The 12,568-nt window shown below is 45.7% G+C and overlaps 1 protein-coding gene across 8 annotated transcripts in view; it reads right to left on the minus strand.

The window, feature by feature from the left end:
• YTHDC2 (YTH N6-methyladenosine RNA binding protein C2) overlaps window positions 1-12,568 on the minus strand; it is a 1,174,422-nt gene that overhangs the window by 680,582 nt on the left and 481,272 nt on the right. For all 8 annotated transcript variants that reach the window (XM_085632632.1, XM_085632630.1, XM_085632634.1 and 5 more), the window contains exon 10: window positions 4,736-4,884. In XM_085632632.1, the coding sequence (XP_085488758.1) occupies window positions 4,736-4,884 (149 nt within the window). The remainder of the gene's footprint in view (window positions 1-4,735; window positions 4,885-12,568) is intronic.

Here is a 12,568-nt window from a genome sequence, read left to right on the forward strand (position 1 = left end):
GCATACAGCCTGCCGCTGGGAACGCTGGCCCCTGGCACCAGGTCGATCTGGCAGTCAAACTGTCTATGTGGTGGTAGCACTTCCGCCTTCACCTCATCAAATACATCCTCAAAACTGTGATAAGCCTGGGGGAGAGCCACATCTTTTTCTGCCGCTGTAGCCACCGTCTGACTCCCGCTCTCATCTGCGTCAAGGGATTCCGTTCTTATTCCACAATGCAGGATGCAATACGGTGACGTCAGTTCGATGCGATGTGTTGGCCAATCCACAGAGGGGTTGTGTTTCTGTAGCCACGGCAATCCCAATATGACGCCATATTGGGGCGCTCGGATGATGTTAAAATCGATTTGTTCCAAATGGTTCCTCCCACATCTCATCGGAAGGACCCCCGTGTGCTGCCCGATGGGCCCCGTCACCAATCGCCTTCCGTCTACAGCATAGACGTCTTCGGGTACAGCTTTGGGAAGAAGCACTAGCCCTAGCCTGCATGCCTCGTTGTGGTCCATAAACATGCCAGTGGCCCCTGAATCCACCATGGCCACAACGGGTATCCACTGGTCATGCACTCCCACGTGCACCGTGAGAAACAGGTGTCGTTGTCCCTTAGTGACCGAGTTGGAAAGTGAAGGGATGGATGAGTGACTCCGAGATGCCCCTTCTTTGGTCTGGGAGTCCTCTAGTTTTCCGCCGGTACGTCCACCACGGCTGTTACCGACCGGTTGGCCCGATAACGTGACGTCTTCGGTTTGGCAGGGCATTCATGTACGTAGTGGCCTTTTTTGCCACAATATAGGCACAATCCTTGTTTACGGCGTGACTCTTTCTCCGTGGCTGTGAGGCTCGCTCGTATTGCGCCGATGTCCATGGGTTCTCCCTTGGATGCGGTGGAAGTTTCAGGACTTCCCACTGTCACATAGGATGGAAGGGAGTTTCCTTTTCTCCCATGATCCCCCTTTCTTTCACTTAGCCTATGTTCCAGCCGTAATACCAGGTTGATAAGGACCTCACATGTCTTGGGTTGTGGGTCAATATGAGCCACGGCGTCCTTGAGCTCATCGCACAGCCCGTGATGGAAGAGCGCCGTCTATTTAGCAACAGGCCACTTGGTTTCCGCAACCAGCCTTCGGAACGCGTTGAGATACTGCACCAGGTCGTTGGATCCCTGTCTCAACTCAAGCATTTCACGGTCCGCCGTGTACGAGTCAGCCCTTCTGTCGAAGACTTTCAGGAATTCCTCGCGAAAAGCACCCCAATCACATAAGATGGGGTCGTCCCTGCTCACCAGAGGTACGGCCCATTGTGCCGCGTTTCCAGCCAAATAGGATATAAGGAAAGCCACACGAGCCTGACTCGTGGGGAACGCCCTTGGTTTGCACTATAAATGTAGCGCCACTTGTGTGAGGAATACCTGCACTGTGTTAGGATCCCCACTGTACCTCTCTGGTGTTGCCAAGGGGACGGCTACCGGCATTTCCACTACTACCGCAGGGGTCTGGTTCGTGAGGGAGGTGCTGGGCGTGAGCGGGTCCAATTGGATAGCATCCAGTCTGGCTTTTACATCGGCTGTTTCTTGCCTGGAGGCAGCCAATTCAATTTGCACGGTCGCTAAAGCAGCCAGCACATCATCCAGTGTTGCCATGTCTGTTATCGACCGGGAGACAGTTAGTGTTATTAAGGATCGGATATTTTGTAACGCCCTGAACGTCTCAGGATCGTTTAACAGACACGATAATGAGAACGCAACCACTTGTGAAGGTTTAGTTATTTTAATGAAGGCAAAAATAATACAAGGAATAAACAAAGGTTATAGTCACTGGAATCCTCCAGGCTAAGTACGTTACCAGCCCACAGCACGGATGGTCCTAACCGTCCTCTGCATATACGCCGATCCCGGCGTATGCCAACAGAGGGCAGAAATGAAATGGCCGACAATGCCAATCGGTAGGCTGTGAGGGGCACGAAGAGTGTTGGGGAGAATCGAGGAGTCAGGGAAACACCCAGCCGGGGTCTCTACCTGAAGGGAGCAGCCGCTCAACCTCTTCCGCAGACTGCACCGGGAAGCGGAGTCACCTCCTGGTGATGCGTCACCGATACCCCAATCAAAAAGCAAGAAGACTGAACCGAGAGCAGCCGCTCGATCGATCCTGTGGACTTCCGAGTCTGTAACGCGGCAAACACCTCCTGGTGTGCGTTACAGCTGGCAGTCCCTGTATCTCTGGTCGGGCTGGGAGTTACGACTCCAACCAACAAAAGCGCCACTGCGCTTTGACTCAGCCGAGTCAAAAAGCGAAGCTCAATGGTTGACCGGTAGAGCTTCCGGGTCCTTCACAGGTGACGATGGGGCAAGACACGGCCCAGGGAGTAACGACTCGACCTACCTCCGTTCTTGCCTTACTGGAGCACCACTCCGGAACACTGCTCTTCACGAAGCAGGTACGTCGGTGTAAACACAATATCCGACAGCGTTGTACCTCCCGGTTCCTCCCTTTATAGGGCGTGTTTTCCTTGAGTTATGTAACAGCTCTCCTGTTTACATAAGGGCGTGTTTTCCTTGAGTTATGTAACAGCTCTCCTGTTTACATAACCTCTCAACCGCTAAGCATCCTGGGAGATGTAGTCCGTTTTCGCTGGTTACCGTTTTCCTCCCCTCGCATGACAGGAATTCTTGACACAAAGCCGGAATCTTTGGTGGACACGGATCCAAAAGAGAGACAAAGGAGAGCCTGATAGCTTTTTCTGGAATTCTTCAAGGCCAAGATGTGCCCATTTCCCATATACCCTGACAAGCTCCAGAGCTGTGTAACTTGGGGGGGGCTAGAAAGGTGCCTTTTAATTAGCACACCGGTGCAGGGGTCACCCTTCTCCACGGGTCCATAGACCAACAAAATAGAGATTGGCACTGAAGCTGGAATTCAAATAACAAGTTAATTGATCATTCATGAGTGGGACCACGTCCACACAGCACTCTCGAGTGCTGCCTGAGGTAGTAGATTGAAGTCACAGAACAGGCCTTATATACAGCTTTTTCTGCACTGGTAAGCATGTGGATACAAATAGAAGGTACGGGCCCACAGAGGAATAGTTACCGACAAACATGGGCAGATGGGAGATCACTTAGTCAGCAAAGTGGAAGGGGGAGCAGGAGTGCTTATGGCAGCAGTAAATGATTGACAGTTGAGTGAGACCAGATGTTCTGGCAGCTACAAACTCTTAGCATGCACATTGCTTTTAGCTGAGTCAGGACGTCAACTAAAATAGATAGCACAGGCAAATGAAAACTATGAGCAGCAGAGGATGGAAGAATTACAAAGCCAACAAAATGGATGCCACAACCTAGATGGCTTCAGCTTATGCTAACGGAAATAATTTCTGATTTCCATAGGGGTAGACAGATTAAATGAGAGTCACTTATGATTAGATAATTAAGGGGTGAGATATACCATTTAGACACTGACCTACTACTTCCAAATGTAAGGGCAGTTAGAATCGTATTATGAGCGCAGGTTTTATTCTGGATGAGACTACTCCTGAGCGGATCAATCATGCTAGCCAAGAAAGTCATGCTTCCCACTCTCCTTAACTATTTTGCTAATCTTCCGCTGCTGTTGCCAAAAACAATCTTTTGAGATTTAGAGGAGACCTGATTTGAGGTACAGGCAGAAGTATGATGGCACAGGGGAAATTGAAACTCCTGATGGTGTAGGGCAGACTAGGAGCCCTAGATTTTACATTGCAGCACAACTGCAATGGACTGCAAGATGGTAAGGAGGGAGGCACTACATAGAGACTGGCAGAATGATGTCCCAGAATAATGAGTGTAAGCTTTGTGATCTATTCCATCCTAAAATCCAAGAGCAGCACAATACTTCCCCAACTTGCAAGGGACGCATTCAACTGCCATGAAGAGGGGACTGCAAGAAAAAGTCTCACATCATCACAATGTTCCACTGATAAAATCCAAATACTAGTTAGGTAAACAAACTACTGACAGGAAGATCCAGTGTCAGTCTACCCAACAGCTTTTCCTCGCTACAGAAAACACATGGTGTGACACCCATTCTATTGAGCATATAAGGGGATCATTTTATTTTTCCAATAGGTGTCTGGTAAAACATGAGTAACATGCTCCTATATTGTCTGTGAACTAAAATCATCTGTTGTCTGTCTTGTACATGTCATTATTTTAAAGGAAAAGACATATATTCTCACAGACCAGTACACTCCGATACTTCGAACCACAGTCAACAATTGTGGAGCGGTTCCATACCTTGCCCCTTCATACCAGTGGATGCTCTCCCTGTGCAAGTAGTTGTACTTAGACATCATCGAATTTAAATGGTCAGAGAACTGAAGCAACATGCCGAATGGTCGCTTTTTCATTGGCTTCATAAAAGATCATGTAACCAAATAATGCTTTGTGATTTGGGTACCCCCCAGAATCATCAGATACATTTGGCTCTTGTATAGGTCGAGAGTGCCTCAATACTTAGTGACCTATTCAAAGAACAAGCGGATTTAACAGGACAGCATAAATTAACCAAACCCAACACAAGTAGGAAGAAGCCTCTCCTAAAGAAGAAGACTCTCTGCCTTTCCATGAAGCAAACATTTCATAATTTTAGTTGGCCCATTATACAAGGAAAATAAAGTCTGTTATTTTATCTCCTGTTCTTCACAGCAAAAATAGTGGCATGGTTTAGAAACACTTAAATGCAATCACACATATGAAACTTACCAACTGACTGAACACAGTGTCGCCGCCATCATCTAGCAAGTCGTACTCTTCTGTCACATTTAACATTGTCCTGTGTCTCTGACTTTCAGGTTTAAGGTTGTTGTCCTGAACAGTATACCATTCAGAAAGCGTAGTCTGCTGTTTCTCTTCTAATAAATTCAAATTGTCAAGGCAGGTAAAATAAAAGTTAAGATCAGATGTATATCAACCTACAGAATTTATCACTCAGTCTTCTGGTCTCCAAAACTTTTAATCTTTCTTTTATAGAAAAAGACAACTTTTTTGCACGCTAAACCAGCAAATTCCCCGATTTGACAGGCAAAAGGTATCCTTAACAACATGTACACAAAAAATAATTACAATATAATGGAAACTTGCTCCACTGGAAAAGCGGAGGAATAAACTGAGTAATTCATTATATCTCTCAGTCAAGAATTTTCAAAATTAGAAGCATATTCCATAAATAAGTATTCCATAACAAGGTCAGCAAAGTCTTACCACGGGATTCCCAGTCAAAAGCATGTATTTGATTAGCAATTTGTGGTAATGCTTAAATGGGGGTGGGGGGGGGGGGGGGGGGGGGAGAGTACTAAAGGCAAAAGTACCCTAAGCTGCCTGAAAAAGAATGAGGACAACCAAACCTCAACCACATGCAACCTGATAATACCCCCTGTAGTGGAGACGGAGTTCCATGTACACACATTGCTATGTTAGCATAAGCGCCTTAGATGCAAAACGCCATCTTGCCACTTTGCTGCTTTTGCACACGACACTGCAGGTAGCTGTTATTGCAAGAAAAACTGCTTGCTTGCTTCTTCTTCACATGAAAACGGTCTGTTGTTCACATCCCTAGACGTGCACCGTGACCTTAGTCTGAACACTGTGTGCAGAAGCCGTCAATGTATGTTTTTGAATTCAGGTTGATCAGCCCACGCTCTAGCCATAACACACACACAGCTGCAAATATCTGAAACTCGGGTGCCCTTAATATTGCATTTGCATGCATGATTCAGACACTTGGAGAAAACCTTTTCCAGACACAGAGCAGAGCTGATCCTGTGATGTGATTCACCTAAACTGATCTTTACGGTATGGGGTTCCCCATTCAAACCTAGAGACCTTCTATTAGTTTCATTAAATTAGTTTACGAGCGAAGGGAGGTGGCTGTTTTCCACTATCATTTGTAATATGATTTCTCCCTTCATTTTCTATGGTATTGTAACAATGCTGATGGTTTTGTTTTTAATCATTTGTCTGCTTATGTTAGCCAAAGTACTGCACCTTAGAGCACGTAGTTAAAAATAAACGTTTTAAACTTTACCGTGTCTCTGATTATTCTTGTTGTGAACTGATATGAGCATAATAACAAAAAGGTGTTTCTGATTCCGACCATTCCTGAGAGTACTCTAAGTCGCTTGTTCTGGGTTGTCTAATCATTCGTAGCTTCAAGATGATACGGAGAACGAATAAGACACTGATGCTAGTCGGATAGGGGTTCTGGGTACAGAGGTGAGTTTTTGGTACACCACAATTCACTGAGGTCCTGGTTTCCTGCGCATAGTTCTGGGCATGAGCAGAATCCCTGCAACATGGCGCCCCTAACGTTTTGGTCTTATGACTGAGATGCCTTAGTAGTGCTTATATTAGTCCACAATACCCTCACTCTTGTTTCCGGTTAACGGGAGTGACGGTTTAAACCTACCTAAATAGTTGATATATAGGTTCCTTCAAGCTTGACAATTAAAAAGGTTTTGTTTTATACCCTTTTTGTGCTACTGTTTATATAGTTTGTTTTTTCTTCTCTGTGTCCTTATGGCTGAAATCGCTATTGCGGCGCATAGTCGTGCACCTCTCCGGCGTCACTTGACGCAGTTCGGGGTGCCTGACGATGGGATGTCTATTCTCTTTGCAGTGAGTGCCAATGCATCACATCCCTATGAGCTATTTTACTCTAGGGTTACTTTGCCGGCGGTGAATGCGGATGATAATACGCTTCACTCATACACTCCTACGGCAGTCCCGGCTAATTACACGCCATATAGGACGCAGGAAATTCCAATTTCTGCTTGGCAGCATCGTATTTGGTTCAATGGCGCCCTCCCCCACACGGTTACACCACATCCACGTTATTTGCAAGCCCCGGTGGATGAGTTACGTCAACTCAATACCGCCCTAATTGCAGTGCATAGGGCTTTAGTGCAATAAGTTTCACGCAATGTCCAGGTGGGGGCACCTGGGGTTGCGGCGCAACCAGCTGGCCCGGCCGGGATTACTATAAGTCCCGTCATGGTTAATTCGGTTATGGGCAAACCAAAACAAGGACGATATGCCTTGTTGGCTTGCTGAGAAATTTGACCAGCTGGAAGCAGTTTTTCAGACTCCTGTGGAAAAACACAGGATCCTCACCATTAGTTTGCAGAAAGACTTAGTCCCAGAGGTAGCTGATTGTGATAACTGGGGTAAAGTGTTTTCAGCAGTCTACTCGAAGTGCTTCGGCACCCCGTCTATGGCTGTACTGCCCTCCGTGATCAAACGTGTTCAGGATCAACACGGACCGGAGGCAGCGGTCGAGTTAGGGATGAGGCTTATCGGCGTGTTCGACGTAGTTGCCACACTCATCCTTGTTAACGTCAAGGGAGATGCGGTCATCTTTCAAGTGTCGAATGAGCTGCGCCTCGTCGCGGACGTCGATAAACCCCGGCAGTTGCCAAAGATCACTGCGGAGGCTTATAAGACCATTGGCCACAATAGTTTAGGGGTTAAGCCTTTTGTTCAGACAACAACTACACAACCGCAAACTGAGACAGGGACGTCTTCTAAAGACGACCGTCCAGCTTTTCCTAAACAGAATTGGAAAGCTAAAAAAACAGGGGAAGCAGCAACAGAAACAGGGGTCTCGTCCCGCGTCGCCAGTCCAAGCGACTACTGAACGCACATATGATTTGCGCAATCGCACTAGGATTAGGTCTCCTGATAGATTTCAGGTTCCTGAACAACGTACTCCTCATTCTTCACAGGAAACATCGGTCTCACAGTCCGGTGGAGGAGAACGTGGCAAAGGACGGGGTGCCCAACAAGGACATGAGCAGCCCCGCCAGACTGACGGTAAAGGCAAGCAGGACGAATTTGCACAACAATGACCCCCGTTTTAAAAGAAGAAAGTTGCTACACTAACAGCGAGGTATGCCACAGATAGTGAGAACACAGCTTCGGAACCTGACATGGGCACTAACACTGCTAGACAGCGCAGCGGAGGTTACAGTAGTGCGGCAAGCACTGCGTCCATATCAGAAGGCGACAGCAACTGACACATTCATTACTGTAGAAACTGCTGATACTAGAGTGGCTCTCCCTGATAGACTGTATGACATAGTCCTTTTAATAGAAGGTGACATACAACGTACCATAAAAGAGATTTTTGGGGAAAATCTAACCTCTACATATGACATTCTGTTAGCAGAGGCAGACTGGCTCCCGGCTTTCGTTTTGGCCGCTCCTAGAGGGGAGGAGGTAATCCTCCCATCTTTCGCGCACACTGTGCCGAAGGATCAGGCTCAGAAGTTTGCAGAAGAGTGGGCTCAGGTACTTGCTCCGGCGTTGTACCGTAATCAGGTTGGGTGGGATAAGTTGTCGCCAAGCCATGAGATTCCATTACGGTCTATGCCCCATCCGCAACCCCAATATCCCAAACGCCACGAAGCTAGATCTCACGTCGCAGAAATCCTTGAACAATTGGAGTATCAAGGTGTTATTGAAACATGTGTGTCACCCATGAATAATCCTCTATTCACTGTAACTGAACCTGATGGGTCGTACCGCCTAGTTTTGGATTACTGGCATTTGAACTCTCATTGTCGGACCTGTGCCATACCGAATACCCACAGTTCTGCCCTCGTTGATAGTCTCCTGAGAAAAATGTTTAAGACCACACTTGACATCTCCAATGGCTTTTATAGCCATAATTTGTCCTCGATTAGTAGTCAATGGACAGCCTTTACTTCTGGCCGCATGCAATAACAGTTTAAAAGATTAGCCATGGGCTATAAAAACAGTCCAGGCGTCTTTGCCACTCGTGTGGTCTCTCTGTTAGAGAGCATTGACCCTGATGCGTACTCGTATGTTGATGAAATCTATCTGACAGACAACGAATTATGGCCGCATCTGTGTCGCGTTGACCGCATCATTGTCATGTTTGCGGACTTCGGTTACAAATTCAACTTTGCAAAGTCACACATTGCAGAGTATACAGTGTTGGTTTTGGGCTATGAACTCAACAACGAAGGGGGAGGTTTAGCACCTCACTTCCTGGAGAAGTGTGCATGTTTGCGTGCGCCAACAACACTGAAAAAAACTACAATCTTTGTTGGGTTTTTTAATTTCGGGCGTACTTGCATTCCCGATTATGCCCAGCGTATCAAGTCGTTATACGCCTTGGTACAACCTACTTTTTCGAAATCGAGCTGGCTGCCAGAACATTCAGCTATCCTTCAGTCTTTGCAGGCTGATCTTCTTGCTTCGAAATACTTACTGACGCGTGATAACCACACTAACCTGGTAATAAGAATTGTGCCTGGTGCAGTGGGTTTCACGTACTTAACGTTCAATGAGGGCGACACAGTCCCCATTGCTTACAAATCGCACTTGTACACATCGGCTGAAATGCGTTTTTCCACTGTCGAAAAAGTTTTGACTGCAGTCCAGATGGCGATTCTGAAGGAGAGAGCGCTGTCGCAAGGGAACCTAATTCTAAAGCTTTGCATCCACGTTGGCTACAATGGGCCACTTCTTTGACATCGCCGGATGTCACTTACATCTTTGATGCCTCATTGCAGACTCAGGAGTACTTGCAGTATGAATTTGTTCATCCACCTCCTCCGTCCTTGCACCCGCTTGAGGATTACCATTGTGTCATTTACACTGACGGTTCAGCGCAACCGATGACGGAATCTAAGCATGCTTACTCAGAGGCCTGCGCAATAGTGGCTGGTACTTTCGTGAATGGTGAATTCAAATCTGATGGGTGATTGTACCGCCCAGTTGGCAGAGCTATGTGCTCTAGTGCTTGCACTGGAGTTTGATGATCCTCGAGTTACTACTCTTATAGTGAGTGACTCTTTTTACTGTGTTCAGTCTTTCAACGACAATTTATTCTTTTGGTCTCAAAATGAGTATCGCGATTCTAAAGGTAGCACAATCAAGCATAAAATGCTTTGGGTTCGAGTCGCAGACCTCAAACAACGTCTGCCGCTCGTGAATGTGATTCATACTCGAGGGCACCAACGAGTAGGTGTCCAAGCTGTTGGAAACAATTTAGCTGACGATGCAGCGAAAACAGCAGTGGCAACATATCTAGTAGCAGCAGTTACAAGATCCAAAAGTAAGATTGATGATGACATCTTGGCAGCTATTGCTGTGACAGAGAAGGGTGATAATTACCCTCGGGGTTTCCCTTCTAAATACTCTTATCATTTAAGTCCTGATAAAGTTCCCTATGTGAGAATTAACGACGTTAGTGACAGATTGATTCCCAACGCGGACTGCAGACTTTCCTTGATGACAGCAGCGCACGAAGGTATGACTTCTGCCCAAGCCGGCATTTCGGCGACTGTTACGCTCTTACAACAACGTTACTGGTGGCGCGGATTGTATAAACAGACTTGTGCTTATGTTGATAGATAGATAATGAACTTTATTCGATATGTATAAAAACAATATCATAAAAGTACATACACTTAAATATAAAAAATCCATTTAAAACAAATTAAAATTTCCGTTATTTTATGACGTAATTAAGATCAGATAAAAAGTACAGATACACAATCAAAGCATCAAGATATATATCAGCTTAGGTCTGCATTGATGTCCGCTGCCTCAAGGTCATTTTCAGGTAAGATGAAATGGCTGCCAGGGCTAAAGGATTTTCCTGGTTTTTTAGTTTTTGGTAAGCCATTTTACATGAACGTAATCCCCATGATTTAAGCAGCGGTTTTAAAAAAATAGTCCTTGGCAATTGATAAAATCTACAGAATAGAATACAATGAATGTTAGATTGGGTTGAGAGGTCATCGCATGGACACTTCGGTAAGTCACTGGACCAACAATTTGGATTGGGAAAAGTTAGAAGTCTAAAAAAACTGTTAGTACGAAAGCGGGTCAGGAGCATGCGGGTAAACGGAGATGGTTCTAAGAGTAAATATTGCTGGGTACCACTCATAATGGTCGATTCTTGGTAATCCGCAATAGTGCTCTTTTGTTTTTCTAGGGACCATCGATGACAGCTCCAGTAATTTAAAACAAGATGCTTTAACGTAACTTTTGCTATATTAACTAAGGTTGAAGGGTCAGTAAAAAATTCAGGGTGCCCTATATCAGTGGACAACCTCTTGACATAGTTCAACCATTTTATGTTCTTGGCTTCTTTCAATTTTAGACAGTCTGTAATAATTTCCCTATTGAAAGGTATCTCTTCATTGGTCCAGACTTTATGCCATAAAATAAGGGGGGAAGATTTGATTGTGTCAGCGATGTATGTGAGGCCCAATTCGGTATGCACCATATAGGTGGAGGAGCCAGGAGGGACAGCCAGGAGATAACGTAAGAAAGCATTCTCGAGACGTTGAATTTGATCAACGGGTTCAATCCCCCAAATCCCGGATCCATAGGTGCCAGTTGAGATGCACTTCGCCCGATAGATCTGGAGTAAAGGGCTTATTGGTCGACCCCCTAATTTTTTAGAAAAGTTGGTCAGTGCTCCTATGGCTTTAGACAATGCGAAGCCTCTGGCTTGAGCCGCAGCTCGCCAAGTGCCCCTCTTGTTAAAAATAATACCCAAATAAGGGAAACTATCAATATTATCCAATGTGTTGCCATTCAGGAAGATAGAACATGGCTTTTTTCCAATCCCTAGGCCACAAGACATGGTGTAAGTTTTGGAGGTATTAACGTTTAAGCCTCTCCTTGACATAAAGTTAGTAAATTCATTGACTGCCCTTTGTAGCCCCATGCGGGTCTGGGACATAATTGCGGCATCGTCTGCGTAAAGCAGAATAGGTATGGGTTTGCCGTTTATTGTGGGATAGTCATGATAAATTCTGTTCAGATGATGGCTAACGGAGTTAATGTAAAGGGTAAAAAGTAAAGGAGCTAATATACAACCCTGTCTGACGCCTCGCCTGATGAAAAACCTGTCAGAACATTCGCCGTTATTACCGTATCTCACGCGTGCCGATGCATCCCTGTACAGCTCTTTAATAAATGAAAGAATAGGGGGATCTAAACCGATCTCTGCAAGGGTTTCCCATAGCTGCGTATGGTCAACGCAGTCAAATGCAGAGCTGAGGTCTACAAAGGTTATGAACAGATTGCCTTTTTTGGCCTGGGTATATTTGGCTATTATAAGGGTCAGATTTAGACCCTGTTCAATAGTGCCCTTACCTTGTCTGAAGCCGTATTGCAGGTTGGAGATAATATCTTGATCGCTTAGCCAATCATGTATTCTGTTTAAAATAATTCGCCCGGCTATCTTCATGAGGGAGTCTAAAAGTGAGATTGGGCGGTAGTTGGCGGGATTATCCCTCGCGCCTTTTTTAAAAATCGGGACGACAATTGCCTCAGGCCAAGTGGGAATAAAACCAGTGGTGTTCAAAGAATTCAATACATTAGTAAGCAGTGGAGCCCAGAGATCAAGCTGTGATTTAAAAACATCTATTGGGACGCAATCCGGGCCTGGGGCTTTCCCAGAGGGACTTTGTTTTAGGGCCATCAGTACTTCGGCGTGGTCAAATAAAATGTTTAAGGGAAAAAAAGTAGTGATAGTTAAATCAGAGGGGGAAT

This window comes from Triturus cristatus, chromosome 2_1 (assembly GCF_964204655.1).
Source record: "Triturus cristatus chromosome 2_1, aTriCri1.1, whole genome shotgun sequence".
Classification (NCBI taxonomy): domain Eukaryota; kingdom Metazoa; phylum Chordata; class Amphibia; order Caudata; family Salamandridae; genus Triturus; species Triturus cristatus.